The sequence below is a fragment of the Plutella xylostella genome, chromosome 22 (genome assembly GCF_932276165.1).
Source record: "Plutella xylostella chromosome 22, ilPluXylo3.1, whole genome shotgun sequence".
Lineage (NCBI taxonomy): Eukaryota > Metazoa > Arthropoda > Insecta > Lepidoptera > Plutellidae > Plutella > Plutella xylostella.
Genome location: NC_064002.1, coordinates 3,698,828 through 3,713,572, shown reverse-complemented (window position 1 = coordinate 3,713,572; position 14,745 = coordinate 3,698,828). Strand labels below are relative to the sequence as shown.

At 40.9% G+C, this 14,745-nt stretch overlaps 3 protein-coding genes across 3 annotated transcripts; all 3 read left to right on the top strand.

Annotated features, from left to right (window-relative positions):
- Window positions 1-2,565: 2,565 nt before the first annotated feature.
- LOC105394609 (doublesex- and mab-3-related transcription factor A2) lies at window positions 2,566-8,054 on the top strand. Its single transcript, XM_048629250.1, has 5 exons — window positions 2,566-2,733; window positions 6,384-6,557; window positions 6,900-7,000; window positions 7,327-7,498; window positions 7,773-8,054. The coding sequence occupies exons 1-5, from the start codon at window positions 2,572-2,574 to the stop codon at window positions 8,052-8,054; spliced, it is 891 nt and encodes a 296-aa protein (XP_048485207.1). The 5' UTR covers window positions 2,566-2,571.
- A 1,088-nt stretch (window positions 8,055-9,142) lies between these two features.
- On the top strand, window positions 9,143-10,115 carry LOC105394503 (protein THEM6). Its single transcript, XM_011566444.3, has 3 exons — window positions 9,143-9,340; window positions 9,491-9,702; window positions 9,845-10,115. The coding sequence occupies exons 1-3, from the start codon at window positions 9,196-9,198 to the stop codon at window positions 10,091-10,093; spliced, it is 606 nt and encodes a 201-aa protein (XP_011564746.3). The 5' UTR covers window positions 9,143-9,195; the 3' UTR covers window positions 10,094-10,115.
- Window positions 10,116-10,643: 528 nt separating this feature from the next.
- On the top strand, window positions 10,644-13,509 carry LOC105388324 (protein THEM6). Its single transcript, XM_011559250.3, has 3 exons — window positions 10,644-10,872; window positions 12,074-12,288; window positions 13,006-13,509. Exons 1-3 carry the CDS (start codon window positions 10,731-10,733, stop codon window positions 13,234-13,236), a joined length of 588 nt encoding a protein of 195 aa, XP_011557552.1. The 5' UTR covers window positions 10,644-10,730; the 3' UTR covers window positions 13,237-13,509.
- The last annotated feature ends 1,236 nt before the right edge of the window (window positions 13,510-14,745 follow it).

The following is a 14,745-nucleotide window of genomic DNA, read 5'->3' as shown; positions in this document are numbered from 1 at the left end:
ATTCGGCAACTATTCGGTATTCGGCCTATTCGGCCAGTTTTTTCAGCATTCTGCCTCCTAATAATTAGCATTTCTCATATAATCTGTAGCGACTTCTTCAAAGCAGTTCCAGGAACAAAAAAAACAGGTTGTCGCTACAACCTGTTTTTTTTCGGGCGCCGAATATTCGGCGCTTCGGCCGGCAGCGTCGCCGAATATTCGGTATTCGGCCAATTCACTATTCGTGGCAACACTACTAAATATGTACTTATGTTTTTAAATACGTGTCATAAAACACCCATTAGGTAAGTATAGTTAGGTATTATTCTATAATATACCTCATGTCTACACAAAGAACAAGCATTAATGTGCAAAAATCCCCGGTTAGTTTCCCGCCCGGTGATATATTTAAGATTTGCCCCCGTCTTTGTTAAACTATTAAGCCGAACAACGACTGCCGGCCGAACGCATAGTTGAGCAAGTTTTTCATATAAGTGTGCGTCCACCGCAAACTATGCAATATGTACCTACACTCCCGGGCAATGAAAAAGTTCCACTCACAAAATGCCGATACCAAACAACCCCAATTTTTTCATACGTTTCATTATATTTAATATTATGTTTTTAACTAGTTGGTTATATCATAATGCTCTGTTAAATGTACTCCAATGTTGCAGAAGGCCTCATTAAGTTAGTGTTTTTTGTAGTGGAACCTTTTCATTGCCGGTGAGTGTGTATGGAAAACTGGCTCAACTATGCGAACTAACTTAGTTTATCCGGCAGTGAACGTTCGGCTTAAAGTTACTAACGCTAGTTAATTTATCCTATGTGATAGACTGTCCGACGGACAACATTCAACCCTTTCGGTTTCCCAAAACACTAAACTATTCATAATCACTTCCCGATACCTATCTAAGGTTTTCATGATAGATATAGGTAGTTAACTACGTTTACCACAATATCCGTGTCATCTACTTTTACACTTATCTACATCTTCTCTCGTCGTTGGGCTGGCGAAAGATACCTAGTTAGTTACTTACTTCCTTTTTATCGTTTCATGAACAATGAAATACTTACTTACCGGATATTAAAATTATTTTAGAGATTTAAGGATCATTAGTAGCAATCAGTACGACTCGCACTTGGCCGGTATTTTCTCAATGCATAGTAACTATGGCACCATGAGAAAAAAATCCGTTTCCCTTTTTTTATCACACTCGGTAGGTAGGTACTTACAACACTACATACCTACATACCTGTAAATGTTCTAAGTAGGTATTTAAGTATAGATATACCTTCGTAGGTAATACCTAATAGTACCTACCTATTGCAGGTAGGTAGGTTCCTACATCCTAGCCTAGATGATCCTAGAGAACTTTTTCTTCTTAATAATACTTATTTAAGACACGTCGCTCTATTTACTTAGGAAGTTACAATATACTGTTTCAATGCAAACAGTCGAGAGCTTGTACTTAAATAAAAATAAATGTAACATGAAAATCATGAAGCATTTTCCCCTTGCAGTAACCAATCACATATATGGAGCTCTCTGATTGGCTCTCCTGTTCCCGGGGCGGGCCTGGGAAGCTGTGTAAACACATCGGGATACGCATTCAACAACGAAGCTTATCAGCAAAGTGTTAGGGATTAGTTTAGCTAACCATTATCTAGTGGAGATATGAAGAGCATTTGTCCCGCCTACAGGATTTCTTTCGTTTCTGCATTAGATATTCCATTAACTTTTCACGGTGGGTTTAGTTTCAGAAAGGAGGGCCGCGTAGGATGGACAAGATAGTGTATTCTGGTGATATTATGTACAATTGATACTAAAATTAGTGTCGTTGTGCTAAGTGTTTCTTGTATCAACTGTACCAACAGTGTTTAATTCCTTAATAATCAACTAAAAACAAAGTGATTTGAAAGCAATCTGCGTCAGTACCTATTTACCAAGTACCTTTCAGGTACTTGGATTTTTAAATTACCTACGTAATAAAGTTTGTGTTTTCATGTGGCTGAAATTTTAAAGGTAAGCATTTGGAGTATTTGGACACTATTAGTCTTGGGTACTAAAACGTAGATTCTTAAGAAGTTCATTTGGTTCATTTTAATCCCTCTGTCTGCAAATATTGGTTACAATTAAATTAAATTACACGTTAAGCCGTGGGTCCCGGTTCCAGCTTCAGCGCTTAGTCAGAGCCCTTCGGGCAGCTTGAAAACATTTGTAAGTCGGGTTGCCCACTTACCCAAAAACTTTCTCAGCACAAGATTGCTTGTGTTGGGGTCCACCAACCCCATGCTAGGCCAGCGTGGTGGACTAGGCCTAAAACTTAATTGGTAGGTGACCCGTGCCCCAGCAGTGGGGACGTGATGGGTCGTGAATGTCGTGATGATAAAAACGGGTGTTGCAAAAAGGGTATACTAATCCGAAAGGGAGTGCAACACCCTGTAGGTATATCTGGTGTAAGTATTATTATCATAAAAGGACGATATATGGGTGCTTGTTTGTAAATTTTAATTAAAAGTTAAAATTACTAAAAGGTATTTTTGTGTTTCTGGCACAAATAAAGTTATTGCGTATTTACCAGGTCCACAATGCTGAGCAACGGGCGCGCGCGAGTGCCGAAGTGCGCGCGCTGCCGCAACCACGGGCTGATCTCCAGCCTGCGGGGGCACAAGAAGGCGTGCGCCTACCGCCTGTGCCAGTGCCCCAAGTGCGGCCTCATCAAGGAGCGCCAGAGGATCATGGCCGCTCAGGTCAGTATTTTATTGATCACTTAGTAACAGAACTGGAGATAAAGGTTATTCAGAAGCGGGATGTCTCCCGAGCATTGACTAGCGTAAGGACAGGGCCAACCGCTCAAGAACGCTCGCGCTGGCCCCAAAATCTCATATAAGTATATCTGTAATAATTAGGGCCAGCGCGCGGGTGACATTTTCTCTAAGCTAAATGTTCTGCCGGCGCATCTTCCCTTTCGAATTCATTGCTCCCGAGTGTCGGTTGACGTCTTCCTTCTATACGACCACGGGCTGATCTCCAGCCTGCGCGGGCACAAGAAGGCGTGCGCCTACCGCCTGTGCCAGTGCCCCAAGTGCGGACTCATCATGGAGCGCCAGAGGATCATGGCCGCTCAGGTTAGTTTTTTTTTATTTATTGATTGGTAGTAACAGAACTGGTAATATAGGTTATAATTCAGAAGTGGGATGCCTCCCGACCATTGACTAGCGTAATGACAGGGCCAACCGCTCAAGTAAATGGCACGCTCACGCTGGCCCCAAAATGTCATATATATCTGTAATAATTAGGGTCAGCGCGCTGGTGACATTTTCTTTAAGTAAAATGTTCAAATGAAATCAAAATCAAATCAAATCAATTTTGATTTGAGTAAAAATGTTCTGCCGGGTGCATCCTTCCTCTCGAAATTATTGCTCCCGAGTGTCGGTTGAAGTCTTCCTTCTATACGACCACGGGCTGATCTCCAGCCTGCGGGGGCACAAGAAGGCGTGCGCCTACCGCCTGTGCCAGTGCCCCAAGTGCGGCCTCATCAAGGAGCGGCAGAGGATCATGGCCGCTCAGGTAACTGAACTGGGGAATAAAGGTTATTCAGAAGTGTGCCTCGCGAGCATTTGACTTATTATACAATTAGCAGCGTAAGGACAGGGCCAATTTCTCAAGAAAATGGCAAGCTCGCGTTGGCCCCAAAATCTCATATAGGTACCATCCTCAAAGAGAACGACAGAAGATCATGGCTGCTAAAGTTAGTGGACGTTGGTATAACTAGCAACAGAGCAGGGATTGGACTAATGTAAAAGCACCAGAAATAAAAAAAGTGCCACTTAAAAATGTCGACACCAAATGAATCCAATTTTTAAATTTAGAATTAGACTAAAATATTTACGGTTTTAGTTGATATTATTCTGATACGCTACTTTTTCCGTTTAGTGGTAGGTAAATAATTTGGGTCTTTTCTCACTGGATTTTTTTAATTGCTCGGAAGTGTAGGTATAATAGAGTAAGTACCTAATATAGAGGTTATTCAGAGTTATCTTAGGTACTTAAGTACATAATTCATCAGTAAGATGTTATTTTACAGATGTTCATTTTACCACAAACCTAGGTGACACACAAGACAAAAAAAAATATACCTCTTACAAACTAACCGTAGCGGTGCGGTGCTGCTGCCATACGGTAAGTAAAACAATACAATTTACAAACTTCTTTCTTGGATAGAGGTAGGTATGGTAATTAAAACCTTGAGGGTGCTTGAGTTGATAATACTGACTGCCGTATTCTTTATAAACTGTACAATTTTAGGTAAGTGAACATCCCGTCGGCATATCAATGTATCCGATATAGTCAACAAAACACCTGCTCCATACTGCGGCTCCACTAGCTGGGAATAGATCTAACTTTGCAATGGAACTAGTGCGTGTATTTTTTAATTTCACGATTGTAGCGGAAACATAGACTTGCCGACGAAAAATCTTGATAGAACTCCACCCTGAATTTTGTATACCTACATGTTATGGACGGCAAGTCCCCACCAACCGCTATTGGCACCCTGTACACTGCATAGGTACAGGGAGTTGCAAAAATGGTATTGAACAACTGTGGCTTCAATATTTACCTAGTTACGATCTACTCATTTCAACGGCATCGTTTTTATCAACAAAATTGCAATTACTAAAAAGTTACAATGAACAAAAGATACTGTTAAAACAAAGTAAATTGAGTAGCGATGCAAGCAGGTCATGATTCAGTCCTAAATCTTGGACAATAGGCATTAGCAATTAGGCAATAGGTAATCTAGTAGTTTCCTAATAGTTTTTACAATGTAAACTATTGTAAACCTATTCTGTGCCTTGTTTCATTGTAGGTACCAATGTAGGTATTTGTATGTATACAATAAAGTGTTTAAATTTAGATTTGTTTATATCCAGTAAGATAACGTGTTACTTATAGCTTTCGTACCAGTGGCCTAAGCTTGCAGCGCATCCGAGAGCCCTCGATAAAAGACCTTACCTACTTTTTTTTCCCGATTATATGTACTTACTGAAATAAGGTGCTTCTTCAAAACTGTATAGGTACCTAGTTACTTTACAGGATTGGCTGTGACTAAGACCATTAATCCCACTTCCGGACATAGCTATTAATTTACGATCGATCGATATCCATACATACTTACTATAACTTATTCTTCCGAAACCCAAGACCCAATTAACTCGGTGGCGTTAATGTGTTTTAATGCAGTGAAATCGGGAACTAGCAGCTAATGCGTTGTCGGTTTATTTGTACAAGTGGCATCTGTTTATCAAACTGCCGGATGAACATCTGAACATCGATCGGTTTGCTCAGTAATGCATCGCTTCAGGTCTCGATGTCACAGCTCCCCACACTTGCATCCAACAACCTGTGTGCCACCAGCCACCAGCAGCTTTAAATTGACTCGTAAGCCGAAGGGTTAAGGTGCCTGTTGGGGAAATGTGAAATACCTACTTGATTGATTGTTGGCACCCGATCAAGAGTAGACAGACTTTTTTGGGTGGATTGGATTTCAATTAGAGCATTATAGCCGCTTCGAGATTATGATCGATCTTTCATTGGATTTGGGATAATCCTATTTTTAAACTTTGATGTTGCTAGCTTCACTCTCTCCTCATTACCAGCTCAATGTCAATACACGTGATACGGCATTTATCTTGTGAGCTATATCTTAACCAGTGTACCTAGTGACTGAAATTTGCGCCCTATGCCGCATGGTTTTTTTGCTGTCAAGCAAACACCGAAAAAAATACAATGAAATCTGATGCCGCTATATTCCAGCCGCGTCCAGTTGGTACTATTTGAGTTAGCGGAGGTTAGAATAATGTTGTTTGCGCGTCCAATGAAGTGTCTGGCGGGTTACCCTATACTAACGAAAACGAAGGAACGAGAACAGTCGTGCAATCGGCACGTTTAATATAACGAGATAGAGTCGTGGCTCGGGCAGCAGCCCTCCGAAACTTCGCATTTGGCCATATAGAGTGACCCCCCTGTTCCCTCCCGCCGCAGGGACAGGGTCCGCTATCATCTAACTGTTAGAGTAAACACGCACTGTTTGGGATTGATTTTCCACTAAATTAATTTATCTATCACTGTCTGTTGTGATTTGTTTTAGCCGGCGGTTAGGTTGATCTTACATGTGTTGTTTAATACCGCTCGCCCTTTTATGAATCAATCTGTAGACTTTTAAAATAGTCTGAAAATAGGTGTTTTATAAGAGTTTTTGTACCATTAGTACCAAAGTATTAATTTCGATGCGGGGATTACGTTCGCGCTTCGCAGGTACCTACTTGCAACTAACATCAACCGCTCTTACTATTTGTTCGATTTTAAACCACCCTAACTTATGCAGTGTTCACACCAGGTGGCGCTGAAACGGCAGCAAGCGGCGGAGGACAAGATCGCTCTTCATCTGGCGTCAGTAGAGAGTGGGACTGCCCTGGAGGCGCTGCCGCCGGGCCGCATCTACGGCATGCGGGTCACGCAGCCCTGCCCCAGCCCCGGCGCAGAGCCCGACTCCAACAATGATGACCAGGCGGTAAGTGCGGCTTTCATTTTAGGGCTATATCACCGAGAATGTGGTGGCGTTGAAATCCCGAGTAGAGACCATAAAAAGAAGACAGTACTTACCTTGAGTCAGACGAATCAGGATGGTGATGGGGATGAGGATAGGAGGAGGACGAGGGAATAGCGTGTTTGACAATACTTGAGAGAGGCTTTTCCGGCAGTGTGTTAGGCTGAATAATGTGAAAAGTTTTGCAAAAAAATGATCCTTAATTTTGTCTCTATCAGTCTCTAAAATTCAATTACATAGGCTGGCAAGCAATTGCAGCATAATTGAAGTACCTAACATGCAATAATGCCATGACCTATTCCTCAGACGATCCACATCGACAGTGAGACGAGCGACTCGCTGCCGGAGTGCCGCGGCCCGTCGCCCGACTCCGCCAGGCCCAGCTCCCCCGTGTCTCCACGAACCAGGTTAAAGTTACTCCTACTTCAATATACGCCTCGACTGAGTTTAAGCCTGTCATCATCGATTTTTGATGTCTTTGCAATCTTTTCAAAGTTAAATATATCGAGTCGTAAATCGTAAATTATATGCAAGGTATAATTCTATCAGTATTCTGGTGAATTGTAGTCGACATACTGAAAAAAAAACCGGGCGGACTGTGAAAAAACAGCTTCACTATATATTAAAATTAAAGATTTAGAGAACAACCTGACGGGGAAATTTCTGCCGAAGAATAATATAAAGATAGAATCCCTCCCTGCATTCTTCCTATAACAATTCCTCCCAACTCCAGGATAGGGACCACCGCTGCTGGACCCGAGTCCGAGGCGTCTTCAGTCAGCGCGGCGGGCCTGGACATGCTGGGCAAGCTGTTCCCGGGCAAGAAGCGCGCCGTGCTGGAGCTGGTGCTGCGCCGCTGCAACCACGACCTGCTGCGGGCGGTCGAACACTTCAACGCTTCGAGAGTGAGTCAGATAATATTACCATTGTCCCAAATTAAAGCCTAGCATAAAAAAACAGCATACTCACAGCACACAAAAAGTATGTATCACATAATACCAACTCGCATCGCCCGACTTTGAAAGCGAGCTCGTCATGATCTCTTATTTTTTGTTTGATTCTGCTTTCCTCCGTTTGAAATGTGAGAGAGTCGTGAAGAAATATCACATCTTCCACCAGTTTTCCTTTTCAGTGAGATGAAAATACCACATTCCGTTCTGATAAAACAACCTTTCCCAGGGCCAGAACGACAGAGTCCCTGCATCTTCAGCCCCCTTCGAGGCGGCTTCAGTGTCCAGCACGGAAGAGGCGGAGACGCGCTGGTCGGCATTCCGTCCCGTTGGCCCGCGGGCGCCATTACTGCCGGCGCTAGTGATGGGGCGCGTGTGCGGCTCTGATTGGCTGGTTCCGTTCAACACGCTGTCGGCTCCGCTGCTGTTCCCGCTGCAGCCGCCGCATGCGCAGCCACGCGCCTGCACGCCCTGCGCGCCCGATTGTCGACAGTGCAATTCACATCACTAAACCGGAGAATCCGGAAAAGTTTGGTGATTTCGAGACTGGAAGTCGGAATCTGAGTCTGGAGTAGCGCGGTTCGAGGGTTGTTGCAATAGTGCTTGTTGTAAGATTTTTGATTGTATTAAGTGGATTAGAGACTTATTTATGTCCTGTGAATATGATACGCCAAATAATTGGTTGAGCAAGATATATAGGAGTCGTTATGTTTATGTCCATTTAAGTAAAATGCCAAAGATTGATTGCCATTTTAATGTAATTAATTAGGAAGTAAGTACTTATACTTATAATATTAGAATTAAGCCTATTAATAAAATATATTCTCCCGTCATCACAACAACAAAAAAAAACAGAGTTTTATTGTGCCCAAGTACTTAATAGTCTCCGTTATTTCTTAGAGAAACACTCCCTCGTAGTGGTGTTTAATCTAAATTAGTAAACTAAACAAAGTGGTCCACTGGTCGCCGGCGGCAGTTAGCAGAGACAATAACAAATGCCGCACGATCCATAGACCAAATGTGCACGATCCTCTAATGAAGGACGTCCCGGGAGCTGACATCTATCCTGAGATGAATAAAGTAAATAACGCCAAGGCTCAGACCAACTACAAAGGTGCGCCAAGGGCTGCATTTTTCACAGTTACTCTTTGATTTGATAGTAAATAGGGAGTCTACGTCGCTTTGGGTTTAACTTACAGATAGTAGCTGTCGAAAATAATTTAAAAAGCAAAACTAACAGCGATCAATTATCACTTCTCTGTTAAAAACTTAACAATACATAGGTATACTTACTTAATATACCGAATATGTGTTAGGTGGCTCTGTAATTAAATATTTATAGACTTGAATATGGGTATAAAATTTATTTTATAATGTACGAATGTGTGAAAAATTTGCCAATAGATTAAACAAAATATCTATACTTACTGAGTTAGTATGATGATTTGATGATTGTCAAGTGATGAAGTGTTAATCTCTATTTTAAACATTTTAGTGAGGACAACACGAATAATAAATATTCACCCGAAAGGTCGAAACTTCGTCACCAAACAGAAAATTAGCAATTAAAATTTTACCACGTAGGTACCAGCTACTTACACCTACCTAACCTTTATTTCATATGTTTGGGTATTCGTAGTTTCTTTACGAAAATGATTATATTCACGTTTTTTGTAATATTAATAATCTTATACATTTGTTTTGACGTTAACTACTTTGTAAGGACATACTTTACAGTGTTAAGTGGTAGACTCTACCAGAGGAAGTACGGAGTAAATGAAACAACACATATTTACGGTATGAACTTTGCATTTAATTAAGTACTGTGTGTGTTAATTATTGTTGGCTTGAATTTCTTTCAAATCCTTTTTTTATGAATCATCTAGATATTGAACATTTTGAATTGCACTTGAAAATTACTCAGATTTACTTTACACCTCTGCATAGGAGTATGCACGTTCCAAGACTGTGACACTACCCTGAGCCTGCGTCTATGCCGCGTGATCCGTGAGCTGGACTTCGCCCGGTACCACTACTACGACCGCACGGGGGTGTATCGCCGCAGCCGACTGCTGGGCATCAGGTCGCTGCAAGGAAGCACCCTTGTGAGGGTGTGGGGCCGCGTGCCGTTGTTTCAACCGTATAAGATCACGACTAAGGTAGGCCTTTGAGGCACGTCTTTAAATGGTTCGACTACTGATAAGGTTGCGGATTAAAGTCCCTGATGCTTAGTTAGTGCATATAGTTTATTGATATTATCATCATGACCACGAAATGTAATTTGTTTTTCTATCCCCACAGCTGGCGTATTGGGACAAGCGATCGTTCTTTTTTGAACACGAGCTGATCACCTTGCACGACGGCCGAGTGAGGGCTTCTCTAGTCTCTAGACAGTATGCCCTCAGTGCTTCGGGGGACTCCGTGGAAGCACTAATACTAGGTCTTGACGGAGCTGAAGTTAGGCCTGAGTGCCCGCAGTATTTGCGCTGCTGGCTGGACCGCATGGAACTGTCGAGCAAGAGGCTGAGGGCAGAATGTGATGTCAAATAAAGAGTCGTGTTTGATTATTTAAGTATTTCATTTCTTTTTCTTACCTATATGCATCAAACGTAATTAATCGTAGGTACTTATAGATAGATAGATAGATAATTCTTTATTGCACACACAAACATAAATTACACAAGGAAATGTCTATATTGTAATCTATATTGAATAGACGGTACAAATGGCGGCCTTATTACTTAGAGCAATTTCTTCCAGACTACCTCGGAGGGAGACAAGAAAAGGGGACTTATGTACTTATACATGTACTATCATGTTAATAAGATTAGCCGTAGTAAGTAGATTAGCTGTAGTAGTTTTAGGATTTGGATTAGTTTCTCAGTTATTGAGGCTAAAATTGAGATGAGAATACTATCCGACAAAATCAAGTTTGCTAATAAGATTCTTCAAGACATTTAATGATGATGCGGGTTTTGGAGCCGCACACCACAAAATTATGCACATCAACTTTTACTGCTGACTTCATGTCCCAGGGTCATTGACTCACCACGCAACTGCCGTGAAGTGAGCTGGCGACCCAACAAACAACACGATAGCTAACAAACAACCAGTCTGCACCTACCTATACAGTGGGTATATCGCCCACTCGCGTTTTTATCTGTGATAAGTTTAATTTTAGCTCAAAATGTATTGTATTATCGCTACGATAGTTGCGTTGCTGTACATGTGCTGGGACGTCAACTACTTCCTCAGGATCGCTTTCACTATCGGAATAGGGCGACTGTTCCAAAAGAAATGCGGTGTGAATGATACCACCACGATTTACGGTAAGAAGCTGTATTTCTGACGTATTAGGTATTTCTGTATACTTTTCCACTGAGCTTGAAGTTCAAGGTTAACGAAATATTAAAAGTTAACTTAAAGTTATAAATAGAGGTATAAAAACTCATGTCACTTAAAATAACAATCCTTATTTTATGTTACAACTTTATATTTACTTACTTATTTAAGTACACATTTGCTCAAATTGGTATAGTTTTTATTAGATTGTATCTAATAAACAAATGAATGTACTTTTATGTAAAAATCCATGGTAAGTAATCCAACAGACGAGACGACACTACTATCTACTTACTTATATCTAATAGGTGGATTAGTACGACACGTTTGTTAATGACCGCAAAGTAATTATCATACAATTACGGCAAGTCACTTAATTAGAATAAATGCACTGTGCAGGTGCAAAAATTATAGAAAGTTTGAAATAATTTGTTGAAGATCAGATTTGTTGTTATCAGGGATAAATTAGAAGACCGACATTATGTAGTAGGTTACAAAGTTGTGCATACCGGCACGGGCAATATTCCATTCATCTACACCGAGTTCCTTTCTTCATGATTACTAACCATAAATAAGCATAAATCATGCACTGTTGAACATAGGCATAGAATTCTCGATAAGAGCAATGAAGGCCTACCGCCACCACACATCAGCAATCTAATCCTTGCAGCATTGCTCAACTGACAAAACTATTATAATTTGTATAGATATAGCAGATATTTGACGGATAAGCAATGCTGTGATGGTAAAGATGCGGTAAAGGCATCTGTTAGTTACTTCATCATAGTCATCCGTCTGTCCGTCTTTGCCGTCCAACCCTTAATAACTTTACCGTGCAAACATGGTACTATACAGCTTGAACAGAGACATGTGAAGTTAATACCAATGCTACACCTCCATCATTAGCTGCAATAAAATACATTATGAATAATGACCCGCGGACTAGCGACGTAGCGACCCGCCCTGGTGACTTCGCACGGGTGATGCTAAATACACTACAGAAAAACTGTGGTGTATTATAATTATAGGTACATAAGTATACCTTCCTCTTGAATCACTCTATAAAAATAAACCGCATCAAAAACCGTTTCGTAGCTTTGAAGATTTAAGCATACAAAGAGACAGAGAAATTGATCTGTTTTATACTACATATGTAGTGATAGTGATGAATATAAACGACCATTCCAGGGTTCTGCACGACGCAAGACGTGGACATCTTCCTCCGGCACATGAACAACGCCCGCTACGTGCGCGAGCTGGACTTCGCGCGGTTCCACTTCTACGATCGCACGGGGATGTATGACAACATCATGGCGGCCAAAGGACACGCGCTGCAGGGCGCCTCCAGCATCCGATACAGGAGGACCATACCCATCTTCACGGCCTACAAGGTCGAGACCAGGGTGAGTTGACTGTATGCGGTACCAACCGTTCGTTTCCTTGTTTGTCAATGTAGAGTACTCGTACCCCAGCAGCCTCGCTCGTTTAGTTTTTTTGGCAATCGACGTAAGATAAATATATATATATATATATATATATATATATATATATATATATATATATATATATATATTTATCTTACGTCGATTGCCAAAAAAACTAAACGAGCGAGGCTGCTGGGGTACGAGTACTGCAGACATATATATATATATATATATATATATATATATATATATGTCTGCAGCTGGAAAGTAATGTTTTTGTGGACTTAATAAGACTTTCATAATGGTATGTGTATTGTTCAGGCTACCATAAAGCCAACGACGTCACGTCATCCATTATCATAACAAAAGGTAACCTACTTGATTGAATGACTTGGGTTGCAAATCATGCATTTACGGAGATTGCTTCAGATTTAACATAGTTACCTAACGGATGCCCCTAAGGACGCCAAGAAAGTACATTACTCAAAATACATAACAGATTAAAACGAAATATTAATATTAGATTGACCGGTATCCCGATTTAGGGCAACTCATCAATTTCACAACAACTAGGGCAACTAATTTCTACTCGTAACTCAACCGAACGCAACGCATGAAAGACTACCACAATCGCAATGTAAGAAGGTGTTATCTATCAGTGTAACTAATATTTGTTTACCCTCTTTCCGCTTCCAGCTAGCGTACTGGGAAGACAAGACCCTGTTCGTGGAGCAGAAGTTCATCACTTTGAGCGACGGGTTCGTCCGAGCCATCGTGCTGTCCCGACAGAATCTGGTGGATGTGGACGTGGCCACGCTGTTCCGGGGCATCCCCGGAGCTGACTCCAAGCCCGAGTGTCCTGAGGAGATCAAGCACTGGCTGCAGTCCATAGAAGTTTCTAGCGCAAAGCTCAGGAAGAAGGATTAAGATTGGAGGGAACAGTGGTGGCTTTAGAATGCGTTGTGAAGGATGGTGGGGTACAATTAATCTCAATTGCCTATCTCATGTATTTACACTGATATACACGTATTATATACGAGTACTTACACGTACGATTTAAAAAATGAGATTGGTTACAGAATACGATCTAAACGAAGTGGAGTTTTGTACTTAACTTATTTTTATTGCTATAGCTATATAGAAGTAAGTTTAATTTTGTAAAAAGAAATGTGTATATTAAATGGTTGAGGTGGAAAAAAAACAATCGATCTGTTTATTTTGTTTGCCAACCAGCTGTGGGGTATTAGATCCACCTAATAAGTAAATATTTGTGGTTATAATTAAAAAATGTTATGTCAACAAGCGCAAAAAGCTTGGAAAGTGTTAGGTTTCGCAGCACTCTCGCCTCTCGCCTTGTCATTGTCGGGGGTCGTGTTACTGGGTAAACATTGGGAGCGAATGAATTTACCAGATTAGCTGTATCGAGTAGCTTTCGGATTACTAGTTTATAAGTTGCTCCTAAACATTGGTCTAGGCATTATTTAAACCATACAAGTAATTTATTGTATGCAACAGGCAAGAAACTTGCATCGTGTAATCGGCTTAATAGACAATCCAGTTCGTATGACTGAAAATTGATATTAATTAAAAAATGCCGTTACTTTTATAAAATCAGGGATATAATATATTGATAAGGTAATTTTAAGGAAATGGCCACTTATTAAAACTACATTATGTGTTTAAACCTACATTATGTGTTATATTATATAGAAGACTTTTAAGTTGTCTGAAATAGGTGTATCATAATAACTATAACATTTATTACTGGACACATGGTAAAGTTACCTATAGATGGTAAAGAAACAAACGGTAAAGTAGAAGTAGTAGTAGTCTTCATAATGATTTTACCTTCCCTGTTAATTTGGTACTATTTTAAGGGTATTATTCTAATGAACACGACTGCGGTGCAGGATTGTTTGTAAAGTAGCACCTAATTTGATGCGGCTCCTTTATTCATCCGCGCTCTGAGGTAGCGGACCACCCGTGTGAATGTAGTCGAGCTGTACACACTTCATACTTGCAGGAAACTACTGGACTACTGCTGGGCTTGTGGACAGATTTTCACATACTTCTTACCGCCAAATCCAAACTCTGTAGAGGTGGAAAGAAATTAGTTGACTTGGAATAGCCCTTTTCAGTGACTTGACTCACCTCGTTGCTTGAGAAAATTGGTTTGAAGGAGTACGTAAATTTACAGTGACATGGCAAACATTAGACTAGTACTTGACCTCTTTTGTGCTCCTGAGAAATGAACACAGAACTTCATGAGGCGCAGTCGACACTTCACAACTTCACCAATGATGCAGCAGCAAACATAAAGACAACTGGAAACTTATACCTAAATAAGCGCTTACTTTTTCACCCTATAAAGCGCTTAATAATCAAATCAAATCGTTTATTTGGCAAAAGAAAGAAAATATTAGAACTAAGGTACAA